At 42.2% G+C, this 14,213-nt stretch overlaps 1 protein-coding gene across 1 annotated transcript in view; it reads left to right on the forward strand.

Annotated features, from left to right (window-relative positions):
- Positions 1–14,213, forward strand: part of Ush2a (usherin) — a 669,744-nt gene that overhangs the window by 463,363 nt on the left and 192,168 nt on the right. Inside the window, 4 exon segments of the mRNA XM_041635252.1 lie at positions 2,376–2,415; positions 2,417–2,543; positions 8,672–8,881; positions 10,197–10,399. Of these exon segments, the coding sequence (XP_041491186.1) occupies positions 2,376–2,415; positions 2,417–2,543; positions 8,672–8,881; positions 10,197–10,399 (580 nt within the window).

The raw sequence follows: 14,213 nt of genomic DNA on the forward strand, positions 1-14,213 counted from the left end.
AGGTGAACCCGTTTCATTTCTAAGTGTCCTGGGGTTTGGTTTTTAATCTCTAAAATGGAGAAGACACTTAAATATTTGAAGTAGATGAGCTCTAAAGGCAGGTCTACTTGAGAAGTTTTAGTACCATCTTGAAAGCCCACTTTTCAGTGACATGTATCCATATGGTCTATGCCTTCTGTGCTCCATCTATTTTATATCTATATGTGTGTATTATGCATGCATGTATGTATGTACAGATATATATGTTCCATCTATTATATATGTGTGTGTGGAATATATTGTGTATATGGAATATATATTACCTGGTCTACCTAAATTGTATAAAATTATGATAAAATTCCTACAAGTATCATGGGAGGCAGGCCCTCAAAAATTTGTACATGAAGAAAAATATCAGTGCTATTAGCTTGACACAGCAAAGGCTGAACCAAAGTGTCATTTGGAGTCACAAAGGTTGTCACTTGTACAGTAGCATCAACATACGGAAGAAACGCTCAAGCACTGTAGTGGAGAAGATTCAGCTTCTGGTCTTCAGATACAGACTATTTTATGACTTGAAATACAATTATAAGTATTTTACCCAGGGACAGAGTTAATGAAGCCAAGGTCATTGGTTCAATTCCCACGGGAGCCATTAGCTTCTCTTCCTTCTATTGTCTCAGCTCCGCCACCCACTTAACCCCGACTCACCACCCTTCCCATTCATCCTGGGGTCACAGAGGAAATTGGGCAGGCAGTCTGGATGCAGAGGTAAATCAGCCCCTCCCCTCAGCTAGAGAGGTACCGAAGGTCAAGGCCCAGTCATGTGGCATCATCCCAACAGGGGCAGAGCAGATTATCCCTGGATTGTTATTGTTATTATTATTACTTTCCCATCACACTGGCAGTACCCAGTGCAGCAGCCTTGTTCAGCATGTCTTCAGTCAGGCCTCCTGCATTTGAATCTCAGCTCTTGTAAAGAGTCCAATGAACTGGACAAGCTCTTTAATATTTCCAACCTTATTTGCCTCACTTTTAAAATCCATACTATAATAGTGCTTTATAGGGTTGTAGAAAGATCTGGGTCACAGGAAATTGCCAAGGCTGTCGCCTTTCAGTGGCCTTGGTCCTGCAGGCTGGTGAGTTCTCAGTGAAGAGTACATAGACAGGTGTCTTCCCAGTAATAACATCAAGTTCCACACGCTGGGTGGCCAGAAACAACACAAGCCCAAAGAGAGGGTCCTTGCTTACAGCTCTCAGAATTAAAGTCACCAAACAAATTGTTTCTGAGGTCAAGCTCCCCCCAGAGGCTTCAGAAAGCAGTCTTCTTCTAACTTCTGATGGTCCCGGCCTGTGCTTGGGGGACCAACACTCCTGCCCCCTCCCTGTTGTTATGTGCAACATCCCCTTGCGATTTAGTGAGGTTTCTGGAAATAGCACTCTTGCCTTTGGTGACTAGCTTTGAGACTTTGGGCCTGGCTTTGAAGGCATCAGCGGCTGGATACCCTGGGAACATGTATGACCCCACATTGGAAGAAGATCTAAAGCCAAAGTTGGGTCAGCCACTAAGCAAGTATCTCCATACAGATTGTTAAAGAGTCAGGGCCTGATTTGTCTACCTATAGCATTTTCCTTCTCCAGCAAGTTTGAACCAAAAAGATAAAGCCACTGGGTTCCTGCTTGGAAAACCCAAAGAGATAAAGAATTAACAATTTAGCATGTACTCAGGAAGTTCCTATCGTGCTCTGTATCCGTGTTTCTCCTTTGGCGAAGGGTTGGTCCATTTCCTCTGTAGTGACTCAACGTATCAATGGGACCCAGCACACCTCGCTGTTACTAAACTCTCAGAGGGGCAGTCTTGGGCACTCTGCTCACAGTTGAGGTTTCCTTTAAGCTTTTATCTGCCAGCCAGTGAGATCCCAAGGACAGAGAAGAGGTATAGGAAAATGATAACGGAATCTGATCTTTGAAAATGGATGAGTTTCTCTAAAGAAGAGCATAAAACTCCCTGGATGGTATTGGGACAGAGTGCTGGCAGGCTGCCAGCCTTGTAATTACATCGCGAATTGAGCCATAATCCTCCCTGCTTCTGAAAACAGTAAGAACAGGGAAAACGATAACCTGCGTTTACTTAAAAGACTGACATTTGCGTACGGCTTCCAAATAAACTGTTTTCCTGGTGCTCTGGTTGAGACTGGAGAGTTACAGAGATAATGGCATGTTTTGTATCAGAAGAAAGGAAAGCAAGCCTTTCCTAGCAGGAAAAGGAGACAGAACATTTTGTGGGAAAGAATCCTGTATTTTGTGAGAAAAAAAAAAAAGATCAATGCATTTCATCTTCTATAGAACATAACTTAAGTGCCTTTTTTGTTTGTTTATTTTAATAACACCTTCAGTTTTACAACGTACGAATATAATCTCTTTGTGCACAACAGCGTGGGTGGGCTTTATACCAAGCCAAGAAGTGGCAGTGACCACCTTAGCAGGCTTTCCAGAGAAAGGAGCCATTGTCACCATGAGCGTCCTTAACCACCCAGCCATAGATGTGAGATGGGAGAAACCAAGTAAGAACACTCTGCATGTCTCTCTTTCCACTGAGTGTTAGCACGCGTGTTGCTTTCTGTTACTGGGATGGAACACCACGAGCAAGGCAGCTTAGAGAAGGAAGTGTTTATTTGGGGTGATGGGTCCAGAGGATTGGAGTCCAATTCTCCAGCAAGGCCATACCTCCCAAACCTCCCCAGTAGCACCACCAACCTGGCACCAAGTATTAAAATGCTTGAGAGATCGTGGGGGAACATTTCTGATTCAAACCACCATGGCACACTAACAGGAAGTGAAGGCGCCAAAGCTATGTGCATATATGTTCACATGATGTGGGATTCCCTCTATATGCTATGAATGTGTCTGGTTAATGAATAAAGAAGCTTCTTTGGCTTGTGTTAGGGCAGAATAGAGCTGGGCAGTAAAACTAAACTGAATGCTAGGAGAAAGTAGGCAGAGTCAGTGAGAAGTAGCCACTGCAGGAGACAGATGACAGATGGAAGGATAGAACCTTACCTAGGCCACAACCACGTGGCAATATATGGATTGATAGAAATGGGTTGATTTAAAATATAAGAACTAGCTAGAAGTAAGCTTAAGTTATTGGCCAAAGAGTATTGCAAGTAACATAGTTTCTGTGTGATTATTTTGGGTCTGGGCAGCTGGGAAACAAATGAGCAGCCTCCACCAACATTCGCATATACAGATGTGCTTATGTTCTCGTATCCAGGAGCACATGTATGTGGGCAAGTGTGTGTAGAAGCCAGAGGTCCACCAAAGGCAGGCTTCTTCTGGGTGTTTCTCCCACTGTCCTTGAACTCATTAATTTCCTAGCAAGCCTCAGGGATCAGCCTAACTCTACCTCCGCTTTCCCTGTACTCCATCAGAAGCAGACACTGCCATGCCCAGGTTTTATGTGGGTTCTGGGAGTGGTACTCCAGGTTCTTGTGCCTTCAACACCGCCTTTCAAGGTGTGTTGAAAGAAAGAAAGGCCATGCCCAAAGATTCTTCTCCAGCATGCTCCAGTCAACTAAGTAACCCCTACCGGGTACCAGCTCTTCAAGGGATCCCTGTATCCCAATACTACCAGAGGCTGGGAACCAAGCCTGGGGTGTGGAGGCCAGAGGGACATTATGTATAAGAGAATCCACTGTGTTGATCTATGCTTCCATCAAATAATTCATTTAAAAAAATTCCTAGGGCTTTTGTTAGTTTGGATTTTTTTTTTTTTGGTTTCTTTGTTTGGTCAGTTGGTTATTTGGGTTTTTTTGTTTTGTTGTTGTTGTTGTTTGAAACAGGGTTTTTCTCTGTGTAGATTTGGAGCCTGTCCTGTAACTCCCTTTGTAGACCAAGGCTGACTGCGAACTCACAGATATCTGCCTGCCTCTGTTTCCTGAGTGCTGGGATTAAAGAAAGGCATGTGCCACCACTGCCCTGCCATGTTTCTTGGTTTTTAATGATCTGTGGCATTTGGATTAGAATAATTTGAACTATTTTAATGGGATATTTTGAGTTAATTGATCTTATACTTACCTTCTGTTACATCTTCAAGAAAAATTGGTTTTATCTGAAGTTGCATTTATTTGTGTGTGTGTGTGTGTTTCCACCCGTTCTACTCTTCCTCCTTGCTCCACCTTGCTCACCAATTCATCTTAAGAGCATGCCCATAAATGTAGTCACCCCCCCACACACACACACACCTTGTGATGCTTGAATACTAAAGTGAAGATGTGGCTGTTATGTTCCTGCTCGCGGACATCCTCGGTGATATCATCGCATTCCTGAAGTCAGCGTGCTTATAGAAGCTGACAAACCTAATAGACCTGAAGCAGCCCGCTGAAGTTTCATTACCTCAGTAATCAGAACCTCTGACCTTCGGGATGTAGGTAATGCAATCTGCTCTGATTTCCATTCATACCTTGGAAATTTTTCAGAAAATTCTCCATGAGCACAAAGGTTAACTCTGAGAAGGGTCATCTGTGAAAGCCTGCTGCAGGATCCTGTCCCTCCTCTGGGTGACCTGCTATCTTAAGTCAATTAACTAGTCACTCCTCTGCGAAAGAGCTGCCTGTTTGCTCAACTTTCATTTGGATGTTTTCTCTTGCTTGATAGAAGAAAAATTGGTGCATAACCTAATAAGTTGGACGGTACAAAGCTGTTGTTTAGCACATCGTGGCGTTAAAAAATTTTAAGAATAAATTTTGACACCTTGCTTAATGAACATCATCTTTTAAAATGTATGAAATAAGTATGTATACACACACACACACACACACACACACACACATTTCATTCATTCTGGGCTGGGAGCTGGCTTGGAGGATAGTCCCAGCATAACTACATGAGAGGCAGGGTAGGAGACTCCCCTGAAGCCCCCAGCACAGTCCATCTGGTAAACAGTGGTGAGCAAAAGCAATGTCTCAAGGTAGAAGGTGGTCACCAACACCCGAGGCTGTCCACTGACCCCCATGCATGCCCTCTGACTTGCACGCACCATAGTGTACACTCACACGAACCTGCACATGTACTCCCCCCCCCTCTCTCACACACACACACACAGATTATAATAAAAGACATGCTTTTTTCTCTTCTGTGATTAGTACAAACGCAACATTCCTGGTAAATTTTTACAATCACAAGTTAACAAAGAGAAGCCATCTGATGATGTTTTTATTTTTATTGGGACACAGGCAATATAACCTGCTGTTGTCTCCATTCATGACCTGAAAGTTTTTCAGATAAGTCTCTGTGAGTATAACGGTTGATTCCAAGAAGGGTTGGCTCAAAGCTTCTGAAAAGCTGCTTGACAATTCGCCTGTTTCCATTGTATATGTTTGTCATGGAAAATAAAAACAAGCCTCGTGATTTCTGACTTTTGCAGTGGGTAGGTGGGTAGACAACATAAACTTCTGCACCAAGACTGTCTTCTTTCTCCATTCTCCTCTATGCCTAATGCATGGGGGGAAAGAAAAATATGAGTGTCTGTCACATTTATCCACCAAAAGATTTTACCCAAAGACAATGATCTCCACATTCATTTTAAAGATTCATTTTTATTATTTTAATTTAGTGGGCATTCATAGTTAGTAATATCTTTTACCCTTTCCCATGTTTTATTTTGCATATAATAAGCAATTAATGTGCTCTTTCCTTACTTATTGGAATTCTCAGTGTTTGGTTCATAATTTTCATTGTTATTGAACACTTACAGAACTATTTTCTCAAAGTGACTTCACTACTTATCATCAATCCTTAGATTTCCCTGATCCTAGATTCTGGGTTTCGATTTACCCCTCTGTCCTCTGGTTGATGATTGCAGAGGGTTTCATTGTGGACATCATTTGTTATTTTACTATTATTGTTATGATAGTTTTTTGTTTGTTTGCTTTGTGCGCATGCCTGAGTTCTCCAATAGGGTCTAGGGGAAGCAACTTGAGGGAACCGATTCTCTCATTCCACCGTGGCTCCAGGGATTGAACTCAGGGGGTCACATTTATGTAGCTGATCCTTCCCCTCTGAGGTATCTCACTGGATCTTTTTTTTTAATGTAACTGTATGTTAATTTTTGCCTATATAGGATAATATTACTTTCATGTTTACAAATTCTTTTAACTTTTGTCAGTACAGAAATATCTTTGCCTTTTTTGCACACAGATGATCATTTAGATGTATATAAAATTCTTAGATCAAATATTTTCCCTCAAAACAGGCTGACACTAATCTATTCTCCGAAAACATCTGATACTTCAGCTGGGCCTTCTGGAGCTTGTCTGACACCCCGCCGCCCCCACCCCTACTCCCGCCACCATGCTTTGGGTGTGGACTTTCCCCACCAGCTCCTATGTTTGAGCACTTGGTTACCAGTTCGTGGTGTAGTGTTGCTGGGCCCTAATGGCTTCCTCAGGAGAGGGGTTGAGAAGGTGCAGCATCACAGCATAGACATTGGGAGCGGGGTAAAAGGCAAACAGCAGACTCGCTTATTCAAAAGTGGGGAGATCCTTGCTTTTCCTCCTCCCAGCACCCAGACTTTACTCTGACCCATTGACATTGCATGGTAGCCCCTTACTGACTAGGCTCTATCAGGACCTCTGACAGTGCCTATGCCTAGGCCTTCTGGCAGACTCCATGTTTGCTCATCTCTCAGCCTTGTAGAGCTTATCTTCCTCCAGTGTAGTTTTGGAGGTTTTGGAACTTTGGGGTCACAGTGCCTAGTTGGGATAAGTGGCTCATGCAGAGCTGCTTTAGAGGTTACAGTCCGGTCTTCAACCCCACCCCATTGCCTGCTTCCTGATGAAACAGCAAATGAAGAGGCTCCACTGCGTATTCCTGCCTTCTCCACCGTGAGGGACTGTATCCTCTGAGCCTAAATCAAAATAAATCCTCTCAGGCCATTTCCATCGGGTGTTCCATCTCAGCAGCAAGGCCAGTAAGGAGCATATCCTACTGTTAGGATTCTACACTACAATAGCTGCCCTCTTGGAAAAAGACAGAGGTAGAAAGGTGACCCTTACTGTCCAGTTACACCACCTGTTTCTAGTCTAGTCACAAGACCAGAGTAGCATTCACAGAGGGTTTCAGTAGCAGGACTAACCACAACCTTTGTCCTCATTCCCTGGGTAGCTTGTAATTCTATTAAGTGGGCTGGCAAATGGAACCAGGCTTGGAATGGACAGGTAAAGGGGTTTTCTTCAGACTTTGACATAATATCCATGCTATCCTTGAATGTACAATGTCAGTTTCAACACATGTAATCTTTAAAACTTTGTGTGCTCCTAATAAGCATCTATAACAACTAAAATCTGTTTAACTTTGTGTTAGATGGAATGTTCTACCTAATTGAACATTGCCTCCAAACTGAAACCTTCCTCTAGGAATAATGGGGAACCCATCAGCCTCAGGAGGAAATAGAAGGTCACATGTTCTGAGTGACTAGAAGATTCTGGAGGGTCCCTTCCAATAATACAGAAGAAGAAAGCAGTTGCTGGGTGTGGAGATGCTGGGCCAGCCAAACTGGGAAAGGAAAGACATATCCAGACAGTGGAGTTGCCTGGAGCCTGGGAGAACAGCCCCCATGGTTGCCAGATTTGGGGTCCCTCAGCCATCACAGGGAAGAGTTCCAGAGATGCAACTGCTTTTGGGTTACCTCTGCTCCTTACCAGTGACCCCTCACCCAGACTCCTGTTAGTGGCCCAGAGGAAGAGAGTACTGCTTCAGCAAATCAGGCTTTGGTACAGTTGGTACTTTATTGTTTGGTCTACATGGGCTTCCTTTCTAGGCAAGTAGATTGGATGTGTTGTGTCTTCCTAGGAAGACTGTCATATAAGAGTTGGGAAGGACTTAATGTCGTAAAGGTTTAACTTTTGAATGAAATTTAAATTAGTTGGGTATCAAGTAACGCAAACTTGGCATCTAAAATGCCCTCCATGCTGTGGAAGGGCCACAAATTAGTGAGTGATATTCCCGTAAGCCAGTGAAGAATATCTCAGTGAGAAAAGCAGCTTTCTCACAGACAATCCACCCAGTTTTACTGGATTAGACCAGTTTCATATGAGCACAGTTGGTGACATTAGAGAAAAAAAATCACCACAATCTTCAGGGTTTCCCAACTTAATTAACAAGCCTCCTGGAATAAAGTCTTCCAACCACACTGGCATACCCACCTTTTAAAATATTGCTGGAGACCAAGCAAAAGTAGTACCATGGTTAGGGGAATATAATAAAAATTAACACTTGCTATTTACGCATGAACCCAAGACGTTAACATAAAAGAGTACTTGAAAAAAGTCATGAATGTCCTCCATGCTGCGTTACTTTCCATCGCACCTTCTTTGAAAATAGTCATATTGATATTGGGAAGGTTATTTGAATAATTATAAATAACATATATGTGCGTATACATGTATATATTTAAAGAAAGTGTTTAAAATATTCTCAACATGACTTCTTGATTATGGAATGAAGCGAAAGATAAAATTTTTTTAAAAATAAAATCTAACTCTACCAGTTTCACCAAAAAGAAGATTCTAGAACCTTTTATAAAGCTGAATTACCATCCACTTGCTTCTATTTTATTCTAGAAATATTTAGCAAGAGAATTTATTCTGTTTCCCACCTGCCATGTTTACAATGTTTTATTTTTCATTAACAGCTTTTCAAGATCTCCAAGGTGATGTGGAATATTACATACTGCTTTGGAATTCTGGGGCCTTGAACAAATCCCTGAAAATCTTCCCAGATGTTGATTCTCATGTCATTGGCATCTTAGCTCCAAATACGGAGTGTCAGATTTTCCTCTCGGTCTTCAATGAAGTCCGTGGAACCAACAGCACAGTGGTACACAGGGCCACATGCAATGAGGGTGAGTAAAGATGCCAAGAGGTTCTCAGCTTGGTGATGCCAATGGCATTGATTGATCCGTTCTGGAACTGAGATCAATCATCTGTCCAGCTTAAAGGAAGTGGGTAAAAACCAAAATGCTTACCTGCTTGGTGTCAACTGACAGACAAATAAACCTGTCCCCTGGAAACAGCAGTGTGGAGCTGTAATAACTGTAGTAACTGGACCACCAGACCTGTTCCTCTTGTTCCTTTCAGCGCAGGTTTAATTGGGAGCCAGTTCACATCAGCAAAAGGTGATATTTAGAGAGATTTTCTTCTCTAAGATTAGCCCTCAATAGCAGTGTGCTTTTCAAAATGACATCCCAGCTCAGGAAGAGCCCACCCCAAGTCACCAGAAAACACTAGGTGCAAGTTCAGCCTCAGAGAAGAATTGCCTATGTCTGGGTTTCTAAGCCAGTTAGCAAAGGAGAGGAAGCTGGAGAATCAACTTGTGAGTCGGAAATGAGCCTGGGATGGTCTTTCTAATCTTTCTGGCTTTCTATGGTCTCATTATAAACATTATAATATCGTTACCTCCCAAGCAAGTGTTCCAGGCCATTAGCAGAACTCTTTAAGTAGGGAACCCATTTCCCTTTGTAACGCCAAAGGTCGGCACCTTTTGTTTATAAAATAGGATGAACCACAAGGACGATTTTTCAAATAGTTACGATGAGTTTTTATGATAAAAATAGGCCTTTGCATAGTTATTTCTGACATGCTTGAATAATTGTGTAATTTAATGCTAAGTGAGATTTTTTCTAATGTTAGATTTCATCATTACCTATGGTAATCAACACTCAAAATCATTTACATAATGACAATATTGCACTATTGCTTCATATTGCTTGAGTTAGAAGCTAGTAACAGCAAATGATTTTTCACATCCCAGTAGCCTTAGTGTATTTGAATTGTATTTTATTTTATTTGGCTTAAGGAGGAAATTCCCCCTACCCCTAAAGACTTAAAGTGAAAGGTTGAAAAAAACAGCAAATAACAGATCTATGTTTCGAGGTACAGACGGGTGAGCAATTTATCATTTATATCCCACTGGCCACATAGCATCGGAGATTAGTGCTATGCTGGTGGTATGAAGCATTTTGCCACCAATGCTTACGGTTTCTAACTGGGAGCGTAATAAGCCAATTTGCAGAGGACTTCAGACTGTGCTAACTTCATCATAGGAAAGTAGATGTGCAAGGATCTCTTTGCTGAGCCTCCGTACCAATCTGCATGTAGTTTAACAGGAGCTTTTGCAGAGACAGCTGGGGCTTATTCAGGCTCCTGCTTTAATTCTAGAGCCTCGGGGCATGCTTCCTCCAGAGGTTGTCATCATCAACAGGACAGCTGTACGTGTCATCTGGACATCCTCTTCAAACCCAAATGGCAGTGTCTCCGAGTCTTCCGTCTATGTAAATAATAAGCTCTCCGAGCCTGGAGCGGATGTGCCGGGGCTGTTTATTCGGAAAGGCCTGTCTCCCGTCACTATCTGTGACATTCAGGTCAGAATGTTGTTTTGTTTCTTTCTTTTTTGGATGGTTAAGCTCATGGATATGTTAAATAAAACATGCTAAGCGATGTCTCTGTGTGCAGGCTCTCTGTCCTGGTTACAGATTACTGTTTATTTGATGGGAAAGGGAAGGGAGAAGAGGGAAATTGACCAGAATGAAAACCGTCAGCTGCAAGGGCTTTGCAGACTCGAATCCCTGGAGAATGGTTCTCGGTGCTGGTGAGAGAGAGGATAAAATGCCCACCAACGAAGTGAAGTTGGTCAAATGGTCACCAAAATCCAGTCTTCCCAGTTTATCTTCTTTCTTGACCTTTTATTGGTATCAAAATCAGAATTAACTTGTAGATGAAGAGATTTGTCTCTTGGTTTTGTTTGCTTGCTTTGTTTTTTTCTGCCACTTACTCGGGGAGGTAGCATAGCTCACTGGGTGTCAGCTGTCCCTTTTGTAAAGGCAAGGCATGGTTAATGTAAAATATTCTGTCCCCCACTAGCATTTCTGATTCTGAATGCAACAGGAAAACATAAAAAGTTTTATAAACACTCCACAGGATTTTAGCTGAGGACGGAAGGAATGAGTCTGTTCAGCACGCAGCAATCGCTCCTCAGCCTCACCTCTGTGGCAGGGCTGCAATCAAATCGTTTGTACTTGGGAGTCTGGAACCTTCTAAGTCCATGCCTCCTTCCCTAGAAGAATATTTACTTATACACTGACATGGCAAATTTATCACAAAATTCAGAGAGTTCACTGTTTATCTGAGGCCAAGCCTTTGGACTTCACCAAGGTCTACTGACTCTGAAATAGGAGGAATAGCAGAGCCCAGGAGTATATAAAATCTAATGTCCTGCAGGAGCTGAAAAATCTTGTGTGAATGTCAGACACACGAGATAACAAGGCCAAGGGAATAAATGAGTGAAGAAAAGATTTCAGAAACTCAGCATTTATAGAGAAGACTGCAATTTAGTAAATTTTTAAATAATCTATGCAACTTCTAAAATTCATGAGCATTTCATGAATAATTTCCAAAAGGCATTAAATGCAGGAATTTTATTCGACCCCAGAAACGTTTTGCCAGGAGTGCTATGTCTGCCCATGTTACATGTCGTTTCCCATGTTTGAGAGTGAAGCATGTTTATTTGGCTACAATACTCTGGCCATCCCTACTGTGACCCATGGACTTGGCTTCATAAGCAACAATAGACAGAGGGGAAAAAGGAAACAATAGACACAGAAAGAAAGCTCCGTGGGTTGTGTTTTCAGTTCCAGCAACCTATGTGAGCGTATTAGCATGGCACGCGTGGGCTGACGTTTGCACTCTCAAGCCGTAGAAGAGCCCACGCTGATAAGTGGACCACATAGAGAAGTCAGGCCTCAGGTCAGCCCTGTTACAGCTTTTGTGAGCAGAAGAGCTCAGGGCAGCAATGGAGGCTTTGGCGTGAGGTCTTCTTTGGGCCCTTGTTGGAGGATAAGACTGAGTTCTAGAGTGAAGCCTGATCATTTGCATTTAAAATCTGAAAGGCTGGAGCTGGCAAGGTAGCTCAGTGGTTAAGACTGCTTGTTGTGCTCTCCTGAGGACCCCTGTTGGGTTTTAACACCCGCAGATCCATCCATGTTTCTTAAAAAATGTCTTAAATGCCAACTCTAAGAGATCTTTTTTTTTAAAGTGGAATACTTCCAAGTATTTTTTTTTATTTTATTTTTTTTATTGAGAAAAGGAAAAAAAAAGTTTCCCCCTCCTCCCAGCCTCCCATTTCCCTCCCCCTCCTCCCACCCTTCTCCCCCTCCCCCCACTCCTCTCCCCCTCCCTCTCCAGTCCAAAGAGCAGTCAGGGTTCCCTGCCCTGTGGAAAGTCCAAGGTCCTCCCCCCTCCGTCCATGTTTAGGAAAGTGAACATCCAAACTGGCTAGGCTCCCACAAAGCCAGAACATGAAGATCTTAATACCCTCTTCTGGCCTTCATACACACACACACACACACACACACACACACCAAAAAATAAGTGAATTCATGCATTCCTATATACATATGTAGCAGCAAAGCTGACTTGCAGAGTGCAGGCTGGCGATGAGAACGCTGAGGCTGCACACGCATGTGCAGCTCAGTCTTGGCCTGTAGAACAAGACAAAGCTATCACATTGTCTTTGCCTATTGCATGCCCTTTTCGTAATGTGGAAACCCTCGCTCGCCCTGATGGATTGGTTCTGTTGTAGCCAGAAGAAAACACATTTCAACCAGACTTATGTCTTTGAAACAAAGACAGAATGTCAAAACTGAACCCAAAATTTGAGTGTTTTTCCTTACTGTCTACACTGTGGATTTTTGTTTTTTAGTCTAGTATTATCACAGTTGGCATATTTATGCGTGGCTGGAAATTTGAAAGTTAAATTTTAGTGCCTTTTTTATGAAGTCAAACGTCATTTAAGTCAACATTAAACAGATGTACCTAATATTTGAATGAAACTTCTCTAGGTTAACCTCTTCCACAAAACAACAATTGACTTTAAAGCTGATCAAATACCCAGGTATCTCACTGGATAAATTCTTTTATGTTACCATTTAGAAGGGAATCATAACTTTAATTTTAAGACTTGATTTTTAAGTTCTTTTCAGGTAAACATGTTAAACCCCAATATGTAGATTTCATTCACATGTTATAGTAGAGAGAGACTCGGGGTAGAGCCTGGGAATGTAAATCAGAAAGAACGAAACACAGTGCTGTGCTTTCCCAACTTCAACAAAGTATTTTGGAGAAACACAAATAGACCCAAGTAGCTTTGTCCTTCCATTTAAATGGAATATTTAGCTGAGAAAGCAGTAGGATGCAGGAAAGTCCCAAACAAATATTAGACCATCTGACTACCTTCCGGGTCTCCTGGTTTCTCTGCCTCCTTCTTTTCAGACTTGCTAAAATGTAGGTCTGAGGACTCCTCACGTGTTCAAGCTAAAGAATAATGAATGTGAACACAGAATGGATTTTACTAGAGGTCAGACATAATGGCAGTTGGGAATAGAGAGAACCTGGGTAACAGGTGCCCAAACTGAGGAGCAGTGAGTTCTGGTGTTGTTAAGCAGAGTAGGGGCTAAATCCACAATATTCTACTTTATTGTTAGCTATAAGGGATGAACTCAAGCTCCAAACAAGAAGAAGCTAGGAGGCAGCACCATTCCCTCCACCGACTGTTTATTGTGTGCTGTAACACATGACACGTAATCACCTGTCAAAATGCATCACTCACCCTACAAACCTGAACTATGATTGTGACATCCAGAAGGCAGTGAAAAGTTCTTTGGTCAAGAGTCCATCAGGAATATATTGTGTATAATGAAGACATAATGAATTTGGTTGGGTTACTCAGGTTAATCCCAATGTGTACCAAAGCGTGGCACCTTCCAATTTGCGTAAAATTTATATTATAATTTCTATCACATCGTATTTTTAAGATAATCTATCTTAAAGATATTTCTTGTTTGTACTTAATCATAGTGGAGGATCTTAATAACGTTTAAGTCTATAAGATGTTATCACAAAAGGCACCATTGCAATTTTCAATAACATGATGGTACACTGTAGAAAACCTGTTCAGTTCCTGTTTAGACCCAACAGTTCTGGAACAAGATGATGTCTCCAAACTGCAGTGTGGATCTCATCTATCTGGCTCCAAGTTCTGATGCAAAGACTTGGAGGATGGTTTGGCTTAAAACCGCAGCACCAGAATACATTCTCTTACCTTGGTGTCTAAGACATTGAATGTCAATTAGCACAAGAAAGGGTATAGTTTAGGGGCCGGAGAGAGGGCTCTGTGGTTAA

Source organism: Microtus oregoni, unplaced genomic scaffold, assembly GCF_018167655.1.
Source record: "Microtus oregoni isolate MIOR12 unplaced genomic scaffold, Mior012 000047F_ref0000412, whole genome shotgun sequence".
Taxonomy (NCBI): domain Eukaryota; kingdom Metazoa; phylum Chordata; class Mammalia; order Rodentia; family Cricetidae; genus Microtus; species Microtus oregoni.